This window comes from Hyla sarda, chromosome 1 (assembly GCF_029499605.1).
Source record: "Hyla sarda isolate aHylSar1 chromosome 1, aHylSar1.hap1, whole genome shotgun sequence".
NCBI classification, from domain to species: Eukaryota; Metazoa; Chordata; class Amphibia; order Anura; family Hylidae; genus Hyla; species Hyla sarda.
This window is the reverse complement of record NC_079189.1, coordinates 180,945,685-180,967,427: the sequence shown is the minus strand read 5'-3', so window position 1 is coordinate 180,967,427 and position 21,743 is coordinate 180,945,685. Positions and strand designations below refer to the sequence as shown.

General features: G+C 41.0%; 1 protein-coding gene across 4 annotated transcripts in view; it reads left to right on the top strand.

Moving 5' to 3' along the window:
* ZGRF1 (zinc finger GRF-type containing 1) overlaps positions 1–21,743 on the top strand; it is a 171,535-nt gene that overhangs the window by 70,844 nt on the left and 78,948 nt on the right. For 2 of the 4 annotated variants that reach the window (XM_056564937.1, XM_056564944.1), the window contains 7 exons: positions 6,845–6,905; positions 6,977–7,051; positions 9,432–9,491; positions 13,917–14,093; positions 15,500–17,003; positions 18,480–18,507; positions 20,255–20,375. In XM_056564937.1, the coding sequence (XP_056420912.1) occupies positions 6,855–6,905; positions 6,977–7,051; positions 9,432–9,491; positions 13,917–14,093; positions 15,500–17,003; positions 18,480–18,507; positions 20,255–20,375 (2,016 nt within the window). In that variant the 5' untranslated portion in view covers positions 6,845–6,854. Of the gene's footprint in view, positions 1–6,844; positions 6,906–6,976; positions 7,052–9,431; positions 9,492–13,916; positions 14,094–15,499; positions 17,004–18,479; positions 18,508–20,244; positions 20,376–21,743 lie in introns of all 4 variants that reach the window. The other 2 variants (XM_056564952.1, XM_056564962.1) reach the window with 2 other exon arrangements.

Sequence of the window (21,743 nt, the reverse complement as noted above, 5' to 3'; positions counted from 1 at the left end):
CAAATTCGGGTTGGAAACCTTAATAAATACGTGGGAAAGCTCAGAAATGTCGGGTAACGCCCCTTTTTCGGGTTTGGGAGTATCCACATCGGGTCCGTCGGGAAAAAATGTCGCATGGTGTCGCAGACTGGCGCACGATGTCTGCGACATGGCGCAGACAAAGATGCGCCAAAAAAAAAACGACAAAAGAGGTCGGGTTTAGAATAGTAAATGAGGGCCAATGGCTTTGTCCACGCTGGTGCACAGGCATGGGCAAAGTCCAGTAAGTGAGGGTGGCTAGCACTCCTCTGTCTGATAGCACTCCTCTGTGCTCTCTCCTGTCTGATAGCACTCCTCTGTGCTCTCTCCTGTCTGATAGCACTCCTCTGTGCTCTCTCCTGTCTGATAGCACTCCTCTGTGCTCTCTCCTGTCTGATAGCACTCCTCTGTGCTCTCTCCTGTCTGATAGCACTCCTCTGTGCTCTCTCCTGTCTGATAGCACTCCTCTGTGCTCTCTCCTGTCTGATAGCACTCCTCTGTGCTCTCTCCTGTCTGATAGCACTCCTCTGTGCTCTCTCCTGTCTGATAGCACTCCTCTGTGCTCTCTCCTGTCTGATAGCACTCCTCTGTGCTCTCTCCTGTCTGATAGCACTCCTCTGTGCTCTCTCCTGTCTGATAGCACTCCTCTGTGCTCTCTCCTGTCTGATAGCACTCCTCTGTGCTCTCTCCTGTCTGATAGCACTCCTCTGTGCTCTCTCCTGTCTGATAGCACTCCTCTGTGCTCTCTCCTGTCTGATAGCACTCCTCTGTGATCTCTCCTGTCTGATAGCACTCCTCTGTGATCTCTCCTGTCTGATGGCACTCCTCTGTGATCTCTCCTGTCTGATGGCACTCCTCTGTGATCTCCTGTCTGATGGCACTCCTCTGTGCTCTCCCTTCTCTGATGGCACTCCTCTGTGCTCTCCCTTCTCTGATGGCACTCCTCTGTGCTCTCCCTTCTCTGATGGCACTCCTCTGTGCTCTCCCCTCTCTGATGGCACTCCTCTGTGCTCTCCCCTCTCTGATGGCACTCCTCTGTGCTCTCCCCTCTCTGAAGGCACTCCTCTGTGCTCTCCCCTCACTGATGGCACTCCTCTGTGCTCTCCCCTGTCTGTCGTATCAGACAGGAGAGAGCACAGAGGAGTGCTAGCCCACCCTCACTTACTAGACTTTGTCCATGCCTGTGCTTCAGCTTGGACAAAGCCATGATTTTATAAGCTATGATTTCTATAAAAAGGAAATCAAATGTTAATATGATGTATATTAGAAAAGTTAATGTTTTGCCAAGATGTACAACATAGAAAACGTTTTTGTATCTAAGAGTGCCCATTTAATGGCCTAATCGTAGTCTGAATGTATATGTGGAACCTTTTATGTTTTTTTTTTTCTCTCTTTTATGAGTTAATGTCGTTTTGACGTATTTTGAAACACATTAGGAAAGCCACATATTTTACTGCCAGGTTTATGTTAAAAAAAACTACTTTGAGGACCGAGCCTTAGACCATATTTACATCACGTATACTGCCTCACGTCGCAACCTACTGAAAGGGATGATGACCTATACTCCAACTTGATTCATAATTGTTACTATGTTTAGTCCATTTCCTGAATGTATCCTGTTTCTGTGTGTGACTCTTAATGGGATCTACCATGTTTTTGAATCCTGAACAGAAAGAGGTCCATTTGGGAAAAGGACCAAATGTAGTCACAATTAGATTATGTTTGGCCCATCAAAATAGTTATCCAGAATTAGAAATACAGAGCTGATTTATAAAAAATCACATTTGTCTGCAGGTTGTTTGTGGTATTGCAGCTCCATTCCATTAAAGGAGAACGCCAGCAAAAATTAACTTATTCCCTATCCACAGGATAGGGAATAGGAAGCTGATCGCGCAGGGGGGAGGGCGGTGTCCGACCGCAGGGACCCCAGGAAGCATGGGTCATCTACCTGTAGATTACATGCACTCTATTAATTTCTGATGCTTTTAATTTTGCACCTACAGACCCTCGGTTTTTGCGTCAACAATCATACTTTGTTATGACATCACTTATTTTGTAACATAATCTGAGATACAGAAAAAACTTGTTTGGTGAAATAAAAAAAAATAAATGCTATTTTGTAACCTTTGGGGGCTTCCATTTCTACACAGTGCACTTTTTGGTAAAAATGACACCTTATCTTCTGTAGGTCCATACAGTTATAAGGATACCCAATTTATGTACGTTTTATTTTATTTTACTACTTAAAAAAAAAAAAAAAACACCAAAATTTGTACAGTATGTTTAAAATTGTCATTATGACCCCTATAACTTTTTTTTTTTCTGCATATGTGGCTATATGAGGGTAAATTTTTTGCCCGTGGTCTGTAGTTTTTATCGGACTGTATCGGTCTGTAGTTTTGATGGGACTTTTTGATCGTTTTTTTATTGGTATATGAAGTGACACAAAATACACAATTTTGGACTTCTGTATTTTTTACGTGTACGCCATCGACCGTGCGGTTTAACTAACCTTATATTTTGATAGTTTGGACATTTATGCAAGTGGTGATACCACAAAGATTTACGGTATGTTTATTTTTAATTAAGTTATTTCATAAAAAAAAGGCAAATGGAAGGGTGACTAAAACTTTTATTACAAACTTTTAAACTGTAGCCCTCCAGATGTTGCAAAAGCAAAACTACAACTCCCAGCATGCCCAGACAGCTGGTTGTTGTTTGGGCATGCTGGGATTTGCAGTTTTGCAACAGCTGGAGGGCTACAGTTTGGAAATCACTGTGCAGTGGGCTCTAAACTGTAGCCCTCCAGATGTTGCAAAACTGCAAATCCCAGCATGCCCAAACAGCTGTCTCGGCATGCTGGGAGTTGTAGTTGCGTACCTCCAGCTGTTGCATAACTACATCTCCCAGCATTCTCTTCGGTGATCAGTACATGCTGGGAGTTGTAGTTTTGCAACAGCTGGAGGCTCACTGGTACGAAAATACTTAGTATGCCTCCAGCTGTTGCAAAAGCACAACTCCCACCATGCACGATCTGTCAGTACATGCTTGGAGTTATAGTTTTGCAACAGCTGGAGGTTCCCCCCCCCCCATGTGAATGTACAGGGTACATTCACATGGACGGGTTTACAGTGAGTTTCCTGCTTCAAGTTTGAGCTGTGGAAAATTTCTTGCCGCAGCGCAAACTCCTAGAGGGAAACTCACCGTAACCCCCCAGCCAGTGTGAATGTACCCTAAAAACACTACACTACCAGGGTAACTTTCTGTGTGACCCACAGGTATCTTGTGCAGCGCTGTTGGGACCTTTTTGGTTACAGTGGGGGGTATTGGTTTTTTTGCCAGTCATTACATGTATTTATCTGACTGTATACTCTACAAGTACGGATATATTGAGGGCTACTTGGGGTATGTGCAATAGATCCGGTTACTTGACAAATGCACTTTATTTGCATGTTTACATATACTGCAGCACTTTTTCACTGCCGTGATCTTTTTTGCAATTATATACCCTGCTAGAGCATTTGCCTGTTATGACTATATTATTTGCACTGCATTTTACAATACTTTAATTGGCATCCCGGGAGGAAAATTTTCCTTTCTCCACCCAGTAGTTTCTGCAATCTTACCTGTGGGAATTCTTTTTGTCTTGTGTGTTTTGTGCCTTTTTATGTGTTTTTACAAGTGTCTTTTTTGTGATTGATATTTCTGTCTGTCTACCATTGCTCATGTAGGAGATATGTATTGGTTTAGGTAGCATATACATTTTTTGGCGATTGTTTTTTGTAGGATTACACTACACTAAGGGTGCATGCACATCACGTTTTTGCAATACAGTTCCTGTATCAGGTTTTTGATGAAAAACAGATTCCTCAAAACCTGACTAAACTGTATCAAAAAGTGTGTACAATATTTAACCCATGTACGGTTGAAAACTGTATACGGTTTGAAAAATGATGTCCGGTTGCATCCGTTTTTTAAGAAAAAAACGTATACTTTTTTAACTTTTCACTCCATTTTAAATAAAGTTTCACTTGTTTGATTGAAATTCCAAGAAAAAAAACTGTGCAAAGTCAAAAACCGTATGGTGAAAACCTGATGGAACAGTACGCACAAACAGTTCTGTACGGTTCCCATTGACTCCCATGTTAAAAAAAAATAAAAATTTAATTTTTAATTTTTACAGCACACTGATCCAAAGATTTGTCAAACACCAGTGGGGTCTACTGAAATGGCACCACAGGGGGCTTTGTAAATGCACACAGCCCCTGACTTCCATTCTAAACAAATCCTCTTTCCAAAAGCTCAATGGCGCTCCTCCTCTTCTAAGCATTGTAGTTCGCCCGCAGAGCACTTGACGTCCACACATGGGGTATTTCCATACTCAGAAGAGATGGGGTTGCACATTTTGGGGATCATTTTCTCCTATTACCCCTTGTAAAATGTGGTTTTCTTTTTTGAACACAGAGCTCTCTTCTGATATCTCTGTCCATTTTAGGAACTGTCCAGAGCAGCATATGTTTGTTATGGGGATTTTCTCCTACTCTGGACAGTTCTTAAAATGGACAGAGATGTCAGCAGAGAGCACTGTACTCGTGAGGTCAGCAGAGAGGTCTGTGTTCCAAAAAGAAAACCATTTCCTCTGTGGTATTCAGCAGCTAATAAGTACTGCAAGGATTAAGATTTTAAAATAGAAGTAATTTACAAATCTGTTTAACTTTCTGGCACCAGTTGATTAAAAAAAAAGTTTTCCACGGGAGTACCTCTTTAAGGCTCACTGTACCCCTTGTTACTTTCCTTGAGGGGTGTAGTTTCCAAAATAGTATGCATTGTGCTTTTTTTTTTTTTTTGCTGTTCTGGCACCATAGGGGCTTCCTAAATGCGATATGCACCCCAAAAACCTTTTTCAGCAAAATTTGCTTTCCAAAAGCCAAATGTGACTCCTTCTCTTCTCTTCTGTGCATTGTAATGCGCCCGCAGAGCATTTTACGTCCTAACATGGGGTATTTCCATACTCAGAAGAGATGGGGTTATACATTTTGGGGGGCATTTTCTCCATTACCCTTTGTAAAAAAAAAAATGGTATATTTGGGGAAAAATCTGCACTTCAGTGAAAAACTTTATTTTTCATTTACACATCTGACTTTAACGAAAAGTCGTCAAACACCTGTGGGGTTATAAGGCTCACTGTACCCCTTGTTATGTGCCTTGAGGGGTCTAGTTTCCATAATAGTGTGCGATGTGTTTTTTTTTCTGCTGTTCTGGCACCATAGGGGCTTCCTAAATGTGACATGCCCCCCAAAAACCATTTCAGAAAAACTCACTCTCCAAAATCCCATTGTCGCTCCTTCCCTTCTGAGCCCTCTAGTGCACCCGCCAAACACTTGACATACACATATGAGGTATTTTCTTACTCGAGAGAAATTGGGTTACACATTTTGGGGGCCTTTTTCTCCTATTACCCCTTGTAAAAATTCAAAAACTGGGTCTACAAGAACATGCAAGTGAAAAAAATGAAGATTTTGAATTTTCTCCTTCACTTTGCTGCTATTCCTGTTAAACACCTAAAGGGTTAACGCACTTACTGAATGTCATTTTGAATACTTTGAGGGGTGCAATTTTTATAATGGGGTAATTTATGGGGTATTTCTAATATGAAGGCCCTTCAAATCCACTTCAAAACTGAACTGGTCCCTGAGAAATTGCGATTTTGAAACTTTTGTGAAAAATAAATTGTTGCTGAACTTTGAAGCCCTCTGGTGTTGTCCAAAAGTAAGTCAACTTTATGGTGCAAACATAAAGTAGACATACTGGGGGAGATTTATCAAAATCTGTCCAGAGGAAAAGTTGTCCAGTTGCCCATAGCAACCAATTAGATTGCTTGTTTTATTTTTCACAGGCCTTTCTAAAAGTGAAAGAAGCAAGCTGATTGGTTGCTATAGGCAACTGGGCAAGTTTTCCTCGGACCAGGTTTTGATGAATCTCCCACATTGTATATGTGAATCAATAAATAATTTACACGTATTTGGAATATCCATTTTCCTTAAAAGCAGAGAGCTTCAAAGTTAGAAAAATGCAAAATTTTTACATTTTTCATTAAATTTTGGCATTTTCCACCAAGAAATGATGCAAGTATCGACAAAAATTTACCACTAACATAAAGTACAATATGTCACAAAAAAACTGTCTCGGAATCAGAATGAAAGGTAAAAGCATCCCAGAGTTATTAATGTTTAAAGGGAAAGTGGTCAGATGTGCAAAAAAAACGCTCTGGTCCTTAAGGTGAAAATGGGCTGGGTCCTTAAGGGGTTAAAGTGAATGGAGGAAAGTTGTATTTAGAGATGACCGAAGTTACAGTAATTCGATTCGTCACAAACTTCTCGGCTCGGCAGTTGCTGACTTTAGCCTGCATAAGTTAGTTCAGCTTTCAGGTGCTCTGCTGGGCTGGAAAAGGTGGATACAGTCCTAGGAGAATCTCTCCTAGGACTGTATTCACCTTTTCCAGTCCTCTGGAGCACCTGAAAGCTGAACTAATTTATACAGGCCAAAGTCATCAACTGCCGAGCTGAGTAGTTCGTGACGAATCGAATTACTGGAAGTTCGCTCATCTCTAGTTGTAATACCACACACAACCTCCAGGTGTGGTGCTGTTTTTGAAAGCAATTCGCTCTTTTTCTGTTACTGGATAACCTCTTTAATATCCCTTCTTGATAGGTTGCTGATGTATAGCCCGACATTAGGCAGAAAACATTAAGCAAATTGTACCTTAGAAGAGGTCATGTTATTGCTGACTAGTCTAATAATTCCATCTATTATGATTTTATAATAGGTGAAGTTGCATGAGCGTTAATGGTTCCTTCCTTGAAGCCATGACTGCTGAGGTCTACACTGTAAGTATTTATTTGGTTTGTTTAGCAAAGATACAATATAATTTACTTGAATAATAATCCATCTTTCTTAGGTTCTATATACCCACCAGAAGGCTAAAAAGGCTAAGGTTTGGCAAGATGGTTGTTTGAAGACATCAGGACAGCAGGTAATGTTTATATTGTATATAATGTAAAGATGATAAAAATGTGATCCCTTCTTGTAAATTGTGTACTGTATTTTAATGACTTTAGAAGTGTGTCCGGTATTATTAAACAGGATTGTTCACGCATTAGAGAGATTTTTGGTCTTCAGTTCATTACCTTCAAGACATGTCTCCATGTTGGTTTGTTTTTTTATGTCTGCCCATGCCTCTTAGACTGCGTTTCCACTTGGCAGTTTTTTTGGAGATCTGCCACTGCAGTTTTTGAGGCAAAGCCAGAAGTGGATCCATGAGGAATGAGAAGTATTTCTTTTATATTTCCTGTTCTTTTTTGAATACACTTCGGGCTTTAGGTCAAAACCTGCAGTGGCAGTATTTAAAAAGAAAATTAAAAATTAAATGCAGCCTTACATAAAAAGTATGCAATTCACAAACTGTTGGCATTAGCATTTTTTTGTTTTTGGTGCTAGAAAGTTAAACAGATTTGTAAATTGGAATAATGTAGAAAAAGACCGCACTCACCCGATCAACGTGCACAGGTTACTTTATTCCGTTGGACATAAAAAGTTGAACACAGAAGAACAGGCAGTCGGCAGGAACGCCGGGGAACAAGAGGTGTGGTTACAGCTGTTTCACGGGAACACAGCCCGCTTCGTCAGACGAAGCGGGCTGTGTTCCCGTGAAACAGCTGTAACCACACCTCTTGTTCCCCGGCATTCCTGCCGACTGCCTGTTCTTCTGTGTTCAACGTTTTATGTCCAACGGAATAAAGTAACCTGTGCACGTTGATCGGGTGAGTGCGGTCTTTTTCTACATTGTTCCGATTCTGTCAAGCGATATGTGCCTTCCAGACATAGCACACATCGTCTAGTCTCTACCTATGCCTGGTATAGTGGATATCACATCACTCAGTATATTGCCTTCACCTGCACAGCAGTGCCGGACGTGTACTTTCTCTATTTGCTCAGATTTGTAAATTGCTTCTATTAAAAAATCTTAATCCTTCCAGTACTTATTAGCTGCTGAATACTACAGAGGACATTATTTTCTTTTTGGAACACAGAGCTCTCTGCTGAATCACGAGCACAGTAATCTCTGCTGACATCCATTTTAAGAACTGTCCAGAGTAGGAGAAAATCCCCATAGCAAACATATGCTGCTCTGGACAGTTCCTAAAATGGACAGATATGTCATCAGAGAGCACTGTATTCCAAAAAGAAAATAATTTCCTCTGTAGTATTCAGCAGCTAATAAGTACTGGAAGGATTAAGATTTTTTAGTAGAAGAAATTTACAAATTTGTTTAACTTCCTGGCACCAGTTGATAAAAAAAAAAAAGAAAAAGGGGAAAAAAAAGTATTTTTCCACCAGAGTACCTCTTTAACTGTGTTTATATAACACAGAAAATATAAAAATATATGTCTTCTTTCTCAATATATTTAGCCCATGGAAAGTTTTTGGAATTACAAATGGGTCATACAAATATTCTTTGACATTGTCCAAGACTTTAACTATCTAAACAGGATTTTTTTTTCTCCTACCTGGCAACCCAGTCGATCAGCTGTTTGCCAGAGCCGTGGCGTCAGCAGCACACAGGGAGCAGAGCGAGAAGCAGATGGGCCTGTACATATTGTAGTGCTCAACGGGATGTCAACTGCAGTAATCCAACATGACTTGTATACAGTGTACAGAACTGTCTGCTTCCAGCTCCTGTATTGTGTATGTGGGTCCCATTACTCTGGAAAACAGCTGACTGCAGGATTTTGGCACCCTCCCCAGTCACCTATTAGCTGTACAGAATATACTCTGATAAGCTCTAAGCTGTGTTCACTTGTCTCTTCTTTTCTGTAAGGCATTTTTATTTGAGTAGTGGGTGTTCTACACCAGTGTTTCCCAACCAGGGTGCCTCCAGATGTTGCAAAACTACAACTCCCAGCATGCCTGGACAGCCTTCGGCTGTCCAGGCATGCTGGGAGTTGTAGTTTTGCAACACCTGGAGGCACCCTGGTTGGGAAACACTGTTCTACACTATTCTCTCTGATACACACAAAATATGCAAACCTGAGGAAGCTGTTATAATTCCATGGGACCCATGATGATCCACTACAAAATACACGTATCCATGATATATGGATATATTGTAGTGTAATGCTACAGTGAAGCTATACAATGTATAAATTACAAACAATGGGAGAGATTTATCAAAACCAGTCCAGAGGAAAAGTTGCTGAGTTGCCCATAGCAACCATTCAAAAATGAAATAAGTGATCTGATTGGTTGCTATGGGCAGCTCAGCTACTTTTTTTCTCTGGGCTGGTTTTGATAAATCTCCCCCAATGACTTTTATGTTTTGCAAATATATTTCATAATCTTTATTTCTTAAATAGGCAGTGTTATATAGTGACAAAGGACAGCGCTTGGAAAGTGTTTATCTAAAAACTGGAAAGGTGAGTAGATATTGCATGAAGAATGCAAGATGGACACAGTGTTATCTTCACCCTGTCATCTGGATCTTTATATGGTTTATTTAAAAAAAAAATTTTTTTTGTTGCCACAACTAGTATTTAAAGCATGTTCATATGATGTATAAATGTCTGGCGAGGGTCAACCATTTGGGATCTCTTACATTTAGAACAAAGAGCCTAGGTTAGGCAAAATAGTCAATTCAGCTGTTCTCCTACACTGTGTTACTCATAGGCCACTTAGGCAGTAGTCATCACAGTAAGTCTGGTGTAGGGCACTGTTTGGTGTGGGAGCTTCTTCCTGGGCACACTGCTGCTGTTTAGTAATAGGCACTGTTGCAGCAGTGTGCTTAATATTGCCGAATCTTGGCATGCCTTATCTGTACATCTGGGTGGTGCCCTTTTTTTTTCATTGTGAATTTGCTCATAGCTGGTGTAGAGGTATAAGTCTGGCACACAAAGATACTCAATTTATTAAGAGTCTGGTATGTAGGTTGGTGAGTGTGAGCAGAATATCCTGTGCAAAAAATGGCTACTGAACAAACTCAACAGCAAGGTCAACAAGGGGCATCCCTGTCATGTAGCAGAGGAGACATGGCATGAGATGAGTTAACAGTGGCAATAAAAAAAACAGTAGAGGTGTCTGATAGAAGACAGGAAGGATCCAGTTTTCCCAAAGACTGTGTTGAAAACATGAAAGCCCAACAAAGATGTTCAAAAGCTTTTTCTGCATCAAGGATAAGTAGAGTCGTTTCTTCTTACCTCCTGACAATATCGGTAAGGTCAGTTGCACCTCTGGTGTTATCCTCTCCCTTTCTGCACAGAAAAAAACCCTACCTGGTCCTTCTACAGTAAATACTGTATGTTTTGGAAGCCACCAATTCAGACGAAGAGTAGTAGCTTAGTATTATAGTGTGATTTTGTGATTTGTATGATAGTGTGATATGATTGACATAGAGAATAGAATATATATATATATATATATATATATATATATATATATATATTCTATCTTAAAGTGTGTGTGTTTATGCATGTATATTCCAGCATCACTTTTGAAAGGCTGGAGATATTTTGATGAAACTTGGTACACATGTTCAGGGTTGTGGAAATCATATTGCCCGATGCCCAGGCCATGCAGTTCTAGGCACTGGGCAGGCAACTTCTTCAGGCATTTAGCCCTGCTTCAGGCAATTTGAGCCAGGGCCGGCCTCACCGCCTAGACCAGGGGATGATGGTGCCGCTCGGGATCCAGGACTCTCCTCCTTGATGCCCAGAGTGAGTGCTGCTTTAAGACTGTCATGCAGTTCAAAGTACGCTCCTGCAGTAACAGGATGGAGCCGTGCAGCTCTGTCCTGTCACTGCAGACTGGGCTTCCTGTGCGTGCAGCGTCTGCATAATGATTATGAGAGAGGAGCGAATGAAGCTGCGGGGGAACGATGAAGTAGTAAGTGTCACGTACCGGCAGGATAGGTAGTGGATCCTCTGGACCAGAGAGGCGATGGCACGAGTTGTACTGGAGGACCGGTTCTAAGCAGCTACTGACCAGAACCCGCCGCAAGCCAGGATGGACTTGCTGCGGCGGTAACTACCAGGTCGTTTCCCCCAGTAACAACTCAACCTCTCTGGCAGCTGATAAAGCGTGGTACACAGGGAGCAGACAAGAGCGTAGTCGGACGTAGCAGAGGTCAGGACAGGCGGCAAGGGTTCACAGGCGAGTATACAGTAGCAATGGGTTCGGCAACTGGCAAGGCAATATCACAGTAGGGAACGCTTTCTCAAAGGCACCAGGCACAAAGATCCGGCAAGGGTAGGAAGAGGCAGGTGCCTTTTTATTAGGGGAACACAGTGGGAGGTGAGGAACCAGCGCCCCATTTACCGTTGTGCTGGCCCTTTAAATTTACTGAAGCCAGCGTGCACCCTAGAGAGCGGGGCCGCGCGTGCCTGGATCCAGGAGCACAGAGCACCGCGCGGGGAGAAGGTACGTTGAGCGGGGACCAGCCTCCACGCTAGCCGCATCCCTGCCACAGTGAGACTCGCGCTCCCGGTCAGTGCGTCTTACCGGGAGACGCCGGGACCCCGGAGTGGAGGACAGAGGCAGCAGGCGCTCCGGTCCAGAGGTGGAGACCGGAGCGCTCGCTGTGACAGTAAGTGTTTTTTTTTTTTTTTTTTGTTTTTTTTCATTGGGCCTATAGTATGGGGGCAATATGTGTGGGGACTTTGCTTGGGGCAATATGTGAGGGGACATGGCTGGGGGCAATAAATTCCTGCCCCTTGCAGATTCACTAGGGGAAAAAAAAACTGAACACGTCATAATTTTTTCAAATTCATGAAATGCAAAACTTGGGTTTCATAGCAGTTTTAGTGAAAGTTTTTTGTAAAGTAAGCTACTATTTTCATTTTGAAATCTGTTTGTTTCCAATTGCATTGGTTGATTGCAACCAAAGGGAGAGTTAAATTAACTTTAACCCACCCCTATTTGGGAGGGTAGGGTTTTTTGTCTAAAGTCCCATGCAAGTCTTTGGGTTTCAGCATAATTTCCAAATAACTGGAGATATTTCGATTAAACTTGGTACACTTGTTACTTATATGTCTACTAAAAGTATAGGATAGTTACATCAACCCAAATAACCCTTATGTGAGGGTTGTTTTTTTTGTGATGCGAGCCTATGGGACCTCTGGTACCTTACTCCATAAGCTCTGCATCTCCTAGTGAGTGCATCAGTCCAGCTTGCAAGCCACATCCCTTCCACAAGCCACACCCCTTCTATTTTCAACCCTTGCTTGAACCCAAGCCCGAAAACACAATTTTTTTCCTGATACACCCACATAACAGGTCCTTCAGCCACAATCTCTTCATTACAGCTCAGCCCCACCTTACTCCACAAGCTCCGCATCTACAGGTGAATGTGTTAGTCCGGCTTGCAAGCCATGCACTTCTTGCAAAGCCATGCCTCTCCTGCAAATAAAGTCTCCCTTTTTTTTGCTCCTTCATTGTGCATTGGTGCGGCTTGCAAGCCATGCACCTCTTCCAAAGAACACCTCCCCCATAAAACGACACCACCTTCTATTTACGACCCTTTTGTGCATTGGTCTGGCATGCAAGTCACTCCCACAAAGCCCTGCCACTGCTATTTTCAGCCTACAATCTCTTCATCACGACTCAGCCCCATGTGAGGATGGGATATGAGGAGAAGATGTGGCAGGTAGTCTGCTTGTTAAAAATAAAGAATTTAAATTAAAAGCCGGCACAACATATGTTCCAGATTATACAACAAATTTTTACAAATATATACAGTACAGACCAAAAGTTTGGACACACCTTCTCATTCAGAGTTTTCTTTATTTTCATGACTATGAAAATTGTAGATTCACATTGAAGGCATCAAAACTATGAATTAACACATGTCGAATTATATACATAACAAAAAAGTGTGAAAATATGTCATATTCTAGGTTCTAGCCACCTTTTGCTTTGATTACTGCTTTGCACACTCTTGGCATTCTCTTGATGAGCTTCAAGAGGTAGTCACCTGAAATAGTCTTCCAACAGTCTTGAAGGAGTTCCCAGAGATGCTTAGCACTTGTTGGCCCTTTTTGCCTTCACTCTGCGGTCCAGCTCACCCCAAACCATCTCGATTGGGTTCAGGTCCGGTGACTGTGGAGGCCAGGTCATCTGGCGCAGCACCCCATCACTCTCCTTCTTGGTCAAATAGCCCTTACGCAGCCTGCAGGTGTGTTTTGGGGTCATTGTCCTGTTGAAAAATAAATGATGGTCCAACTAAACGCAAAACGGATGGAATAGCATGCCGCTGCAAGATGCTGTGGTTGCCATGCTGGTTCAGTATGCCTTCAATTTTGAATAAATCCCCAACAGTGTCACCAGCAAAGCCCCCCACACCATCACACCTCCTCCACACCTGTGAAGTGAAAACCATTTCAGGTGACTACCCCTTGAAGCTCAACAAGAGAATGCCAAGAGTGTGCAAAGCAGTAATCAAAGCAAAAGGTGGCTACGGTACTTTGAAGAGTCTAGAATATGACATATTTTCTGTTGTTTCACTCTTTTTTTTTTTTTTTGTTTTGTTTTGTTATGTATATAATTCCACATGTGTTAATTCATAGTTTTGATGCCTTCAATGTGAATCTACAATTTTCATAGTCATGAAAATAAAGAAAACTCTGAATGAGAAGGCGTGTCCAAACTTTTGGTCTGTACTGTGTGTGTGTGTGTGTGTGTGTGTGTGTGTGTATGTATATATATATATATATATATATATATATATATATATATAATATTATATATTTTTTTTTTTACTTTTGTAAAAGTGGCAATGATAATTTTATCTCTAAAATGTTAGAAAATCTGTCAGTTTTCCATCAGCCATGTTTTTCACATTTTTCTCACAGGTAAACCCTGGAGATGAACTGGAAAGTGATCGTTATCTAATAACAGTGGAAGGAGTGGGTGATAACACCAGCTCCACAAAGAGCCCTGCTGAAAATAAAGATGTCTACAACTTTAGCAGGATTTCTCTAAAACCTATGGGTCTGCGGCTTCCAATTGGTTTAAAAAGAAAGTTTACTGTAAGTTACATTATTTGATTACCTTTTAGAGGATGACTATTAAGTGTCTGCTAGGTGATGTCACTTTTGGAGAACCAGGCAGCTGTGTCCCCTATTACTTTTTTGAAGGGGGACAGGGTGACAGGAGGGCCACATGCACTAAGTTGAATATACAGGCTTATAGTGCGGATGACCCTGTCTCCAAAGATGTTACCCAAATCTATGCAGCCATTATGGAGTTATATATATATATAGAACTCAACGTGTATGTTCCAGCAACACGTCCAAAGGCTAAAGATATTAACATTAAACTTGGCACACATGTTACTTATATGTCTACAACAAACATAGGATGGGTAATTTAACCCTTGCTCACCCCCATTTGCCAGGGGCGGGGTTTATGTTTAAAGTCCCATACAAGTCAATGGGAAATATATGTTACTGCATAACTTCTAAACGGCTTGAGATATTTTGATAATACTTGGTCACATGTTACTTATATATCCACTTAAAATATAGGATAGTTAATTTAACCCTTAACTACCCCCATTTGCGAGGGTCAGGGTTTTTGTTTAAAGTCCCATGCAAATCAATGGGAAATATGTGTTCCCATATAACTTCCGTACGGCTGGAGATATTTCATTAACTGGTACACATAGGAGGACCGGGATAGGAGGTCAAGATAGGAGGACGGGATATGACAACAATATATGAGGACGGGATATGAAGTCAAAAGCTTCCTCCTTTGTTTATTTTCCTCCCCAACAAGGATTAGGAATGAAAAACCGGGCAACGCCGGGTACTCAGCTAGTTTAATATATATACAATTTGGTGAATAAGATAAACTAGCTATGGTAAACGTTCCCATTTCTTTTTAAGCAACGCTTACAACTGCATCTTTCAGACATTCCCCTCGTCTCCTTCATCAGTATCCACTGCTCCTTCTTGTGAAGTGGCTTTCAGCAGCACCAGTGGTGACACTGCTCCCTGCTTGGCTGCTCAGAGCCATGTCACAAGAAGGAGCAGTGAATATTGCTAAAGGGGGTGAGGGGAATGGCCGAGAGATGCAACAGTGATTTCTTTAATTGGAGTATTCATCAACCATTTTGGCTGTTTTTCTGGCCATGTTCACGTGTATACTTTGCAGATTTTTCTTGCAGAATTTGCCTTGGAAAGCTGCAACAGTTTTTATTAATAAATAGCCCCATTTACACAAAGCATTAAAATGTCAGTGCTGATCTTAGGGAAAGCTGCAGATCCTTAAATCCACCTATGTAGTTGGTTTGCTGCATCTTGCTACAGATTTGCAGTTTCATAAAAAGAGGAAAAATGAAAATGTTTCTTGTGTCACTGTTTTTGAAAGGCCTTGAAGTGAAAGAACTGGAGAGACTATTATGTATTAAGCATAGCGTGTGTATCTTTTTCAGGGCTTCCAAGGTCCACGTGAAATTACAAAGAAGCCATCTCTAGAGGTGGAGGAAACTTCAGTTCTGCCAGGTCCTCAGTTGACGCATGGATTTTCTTCACAGTCTCCACAGTTATATGCTGCATCTCCTTTATTTGCTGCTCCTTACAGGAAACAGCCAGATAAAGACAAGCATGCAAACAGTTTTTCAGAACAGACAATAGAGACTACCGCAAATCCATATGAAAGAGAAAATATTTTTCACAATGACTTTTTGGCTTCAACAGAAAATACTAAAGAAGGAGAAATAACTAAACAAAACCCAAGAAGTACGGCACAGATTTTAGCTCTATTGGACACTCTGCCTAGTCAGAAGGCATCAGGTGATGATCTTGTGTGCAGTCATGAGGTCCAGAGAACTGCATCTGTACAAAATAGCGTAGGAGATGCGCAACCTTGTAATCTGCCCATTCAGCTACCACCTGTAAGATGTGAGCCTCTCAAGAGTCGATGGGATGTCTACATAGATAACACTCCAGCTTCTAGTACTGCTCAGATTGACCATGTTGACTTTGTAACGCCACTGAGTCCAAGAAAGAGCCTTGATATCAGTCATACTAATCCTTTAATGAATAGTAAAGCAAGGCAAGAAAAAGTAAAGAGCTTAGACAGAGAAACAGATATGGTAGACAACAAGCATCTGTCTAAATCCCAAACTTCTGAACCTGGCCTGACCAAAGATCAGTCACTTCCTCCAGACTCCTTGGCTAGTAATGCTGATGACTGTATCATAGATTATGAAAACCATGATGGAGCTTTCTCAGAAATCACATTTAATCTAATGGACAGTTTTGATTTAACAGAACTAGATGATGCTGAGTCAACCGAAAGCCAGCCAGGAAGTGTATCGGACTCAACTAGAATGTGTGCAGACTTAATGGAAAAACAAGAAAAGAAAAATCAAGAAAAACATACTGAGAATGAATTGTTAAAAAATGACTATACTCAAAGCGCCATACTTCATGGAAATATCACAGATTGTGATATCACAGCAGTGTCTGACTTGTCATGTGTCAAAGCCGAATCCACTATACAAACACTCCTAAAGAGCCAATCTGAAATGGCCAAAGCTGGGGACAATGACCACAAACCAGAGGTAATGATTGAGGCCACTGTTATACCGACAGTAGAATGTTCACTTCCAAACAAAGCTAAGATGAGCCACATTTCTTTTAGGCAGATTATGTTTCAGTCAGATGACGTATCCAAGCTAAAGACATTAACCAAAAATCTGGATGACTCACTTGGCAAATCACGTTCTCTATTGCCAAATGCCAACATGCACCATTCTGTTCAAGGGTCTAATAAAGATTGTAACACACCTGAACTATGGGCTTCAGGAAGAGGCATTTTACCCTTGAAATCTTTAACAGAGCCTAGCAGCGCTATAGAAAGTCTGAATGTGTTGTGTTCGAGGCCTGAAGCCATAACCAAGAATGTAGGCACGGAGAAGGTAGAAGAGCAAGGTCAGAACTGCAGGTTTTCAATTCAAAAGGAATAAAACCAAATTTGTATCTTACTTCCAAAATGCCTTTTAGCCCATTGTTTTACCAACTGTAGGAGAGGTAATGTTCCTCTCATGTAAACAGGCATCTAATTGTAAGCAGATGAGACAAAAGGGAGGTTTGTATGAAAAATGACACCCCATTGTACAGTTTTTATTTTTAATAGAAATACACTTTGCAATAATGTAAAATAAAAAGCTATGCCATTTACTTATGTGGCTTTAATATTAAAATTACCCATAGCATCTATAAGATTTTGATTTTGAAGCATTACATTGGTCATTCAGGAACTTTCCATTCCTTTTTGTCCCCTCTTGTCAACAGTTGATAAGTAACTTTATAACTTCCCTGTAAATATGCCCATTCTCCACTCCAGTGGCACATTACCATAATGTCACCAACTCTTCTTGCTACAGTAAGGCTTTATATATGTCAAGAAATTTTAGCCACTTGACCATAGCCTAGGTTTATAAGACCTCCCAGGTACATGAAGAGTAATGACATCACAGGTCACTTGATGGGCTGCTGAAATGGAGAATAGAGAATACACTTTTGACCCTCATTCGGTCTTATTTTTAATATGCGTAAAAAAAAATTAGAAATGCTCTGGGTTTGGCAATTATACATTTTAATTTTTTTTGTGTGTGCTTTATAAATTGACTCTCCTAAATTTCTTTGTTTTCTGAATGTCAGTGTTTTTATTTTGTTTGTTTTGTTTTTTGTTTTTTTGTTTTTTTTAAAGTAATTTTACACCTGGGTTTACACAGCAGAATTTCCACACTAAATTTCCTCTACTTCTCCATGCAGAAATGCCAGGAATCCTTGTGGAATCAAAGCACGATTGATGTCAATAAAAGTTCCTGATGAGGATTATTTTCAGTGAGGAGATTCTGTTGTGTGAACCCACCCTTACCCATTCCAACTGCCTAATATTAGTAACAGGAGCAAGACCCTTAGTTACTCATGAAAACAGCCTGGAAAACAGTTAGAGGGGTTATCCAGCATTTTAAAACTTATCCCCCTATTCGGACCGCCACGATCTCCCAAACAGCTTTCTGTGCAGGGAGCGGGGTTGACACGCCCGTCATTTCATCTTCTGCGGGAGCTCTGCAGACAGAAGAGTGCTGTACTAGATGCTCTGGTGCTCACTTAGAGACTGAATGGAGGGGAGGTTGTTGACCCCTAGTCGATCATAGGCATGGCCCAGGCACCATGCAGGAGAATGCAGGGTGGTCCGCAAGGTTGGATCTCTCACGATCAGACACTTAATCAGGAATCCAGACACTTAATATGTTTTAAAACACTGGAGTACCCCTTTTAAACCAATACAGCCTGTTCAATCAGTGGGGCCATGGGGTTGTCAGATATGGATGAGAGAATTTAAAAGTAGACATGTGTTTCTGTAGCCATTAGTATCATTTTTTTTTTTTTTTTAAGGGTTCCTGGCAACTGTAGCCAAAGGGTCGTAAGTACAGCCAAAAGCTGAACATATACATTAGATGTTGGCAGAATCCTTAATATGTATAGAACACACACAAAAAACACCTTTAACCGGTGCTGATCCTGTCTGACACTTGCCTTCATATCTCATTTGTGAACTTACGCCATCACTTTGGCTGACAATTGGCTGCTTAGTGCATTGAGGCTCTGTGATGCACCCCCAGCTCACACAGCAGGCTGATTGACAAGCCAGGAAACTGCACAGAGTCCTGCTCACACCCTCACCTGTATTTTGTCCCAACTGAGACACGCATAAATCATAAAAAACACATTTTTAAACAATATATATTACCCAGCACCAAGAAGTACATTACACTCAACAATAAACACAATGGGGGAGATTTATCAAAACCTGTCCAAAGGAAAAGTTGCTGAGTTGCCCTTGGCAACCAATCTGATCACTTCTTTCATTTTTCAGAGGCCCTTTCAAAAATGAAAGCAATTTGGTTGCTATGGGCAACTCAGCAACTTTTACTCTGGGCAGGTTTTGATAAATCTCCCCCAATAACTCTGGGCCGCAGCTCGGAGCACTACGAACACTTTATAAAAAATAAAAAAAACTCCCCTAAAGCTTAAGTTTCATTCTTTTACTAAAATGTGACCGGAATTAAAACAATGTATTGTTGCACTCTGAATAATGTATAGTGGTGGTTAAACTAAATCACAAATGATAGTACAGTATTTATCCAAAATAATAGAGGCTGAAGTCCTCAAGAGAAGTGCATCAATACTGGTGATTTAAAAACACTCGAACGTGCCCCCCTCTACATGTTTCGTCATCAGGAGATATTATGGGCATGTATTAGAATACCTCCAAATGACAACAGTGACCCGCCGAAACATGGAGAGGGGAGCATGTTTGAGTGTTTTTAAATTGATGTTATTGATGCACTTCTCTTGAGGACTGCAGCATCTATTATTTAGGATAAATACGGTCATTTGTGGTTTTGTTTAACCACCACTATACATTATTCAGTGTGCAGCAATATGTTGTTTTTTTTCAACTTTATTTATTGATTTTCCAAATAAATTGTTTAAAGTAATAGCAATACATTGTTTTAATTCCTGACACATTTTAGTAATAGAATAAAAGTTAAGTTTTAGGGGAGTTTTTTCATAAAGGGTGAATGTGTTTATTGTCCTATGGAAGCTTGGCTAATACGGCACAGTGATATACTGCAGCCAGATTTAGGTGCCGATTTTGAAATGGATCATATTTAGACATGATGTGTACAGTGTTGTACTGTAGCGGTGCATTTTAATTTCTGTGGGCACAGCCAACTATCTGATGTGTAAGGTAACCTCTGGACATCTGGCATCGGAAGAAATGAGGGTCAGACGTGTTGGATTTCAGTTGCCCAAATCTTTTGATTATGTGAGAAATAAGCCACGGCTATAGGAACCTAGCAGCAGCATTCCTCCCCTCTCCACATTAAGAACACACGCATGCTCGGCCAAGGCAAATGTGATCTGTATGGGGGGATGTCGGTGCTGTTGGCCGAATAAGCATTCACCCAACAGCTGTCATATATGCATGTATCTTAAATCCAGTCTTTTAGCTTGCAGAATAGTAAATGCTAGAAAGAAAGAAAATGTTATATGTGCTATGCTAAAGTAAAATGATCATCCCATTATTTGCTTTGATAATGTATGCCCAAAAGGTTCATTTAAAGCTGAAACAGAATGTATTGTTTACCTTAAGCTCTTCACAGGTTAAGTCAGAGGGAGATGCCCCTGGCAAGTAGTGAAGATTACAGGGCAGCACCTACAGTCATTGCAGAACCCCCTTTTCCACCAGCATTGACTACCCCTCACTGCCCCGTACAACATCTGGTAAATATTATTGAGTTATTGTAGCTCTAGAATGATGGCACTACTAGATTGTAGTAGTAATTTACTATTCTATTCCTTTCTGGCACATGGATCCTAATAGAACAGGCTAAAATCACTGGAGGTGAAGTAAAGAACTTCCAGTTTCTTTCTTGACTGTAAAATTATTTGAAGTATCAGCCAGTGTGTAAGTAATGCTTATGGTAGGGCTTGATAGATTTGTTCTCAATCTAGAAGCCAGAAAAAAATAATAATAATTAGAAGCCAGGATGCTGCGCGACACATAAGGGTGTTGTATGACGTTGCATGACATCATATGATCAATTATTAGTGTCCCCTCATCTTTCCCTGTGTTAGTTATTACTGTCCTCTCATTTTCCCCCGGAACAGTCATTATCTCCTTATCTCCCCCTTTGTGTCAGTTATTATTGTCCCTCATCCTTTCCTGTGTGTCACAGTTATTACTGTCCCCCCCTCCCGTGTGTCACAGTCACAAGTTTCAAATTTTTAAAGGAAAAAAAAAAACTTTTACTTACCTCCACCTCCTTCCTACACTGATGCCCCGTTTTGCCTCCGGTGTTCATCATCTGATGTCTATGGCCGGCATCCTAGTGTTCATGAGCTGATGTTTGCAGTTGACACTCCTGAGTAAAAGCGTGACGGCTGAGGCCACTGATAGGCTGCAGCAGTCACCTAATGTCCACTGCTCATGTGCCAACAAAGCGCCGACTTCAGGCAAAACAGCGGGGGGGGGGGGGGTCCGTGCAAAAACGGAGGTAGAGGTGAGTAAAAATATATATTTTTTTAAAGATGGACAATCCTTTTGGAAAGGGCGGACAAAAACCTGGGTGCCACTACAAACTTTTTTTAGTTGCCTTGGCACTTAAGATTTGTCAATTCCTGTCTTATGGGCATCTTTAGGCTAAGTTCACACACATTTAGGCCCAGATTTAGCAATATCTTGAAGACAAAATTTATTTTGCCCATAGCAACCAACTACAGCTCAAGTTTTATTTGAAAATAAAAACTGTGGGCTCACGTCTGCATTTTGTCATCCTTTGGAAGGAATCGATGCATCTACACAAATGAATCCTAAAAAATAGGAACACACTTCTGTGTAACTGTCACAATAGACTTAAATGTAAACATTTGAACGGATGGTTAGTTTCCGTCAGGTTGTTTTTTGTTGTTGTTTTTTTTGGGAAAAAACATGGAAAATGGAACTGATGCAAACTGATACAAATAAAGACCCATTGAAGTTAATTGGGATTTAAATGTATCATAAATTTCTGTGTTTATCAGAGAGGCTCGGAAAATATGCAGAATGTACCTCCTGAAAAACCTATGCGGACATACCACACATTTGCTTGT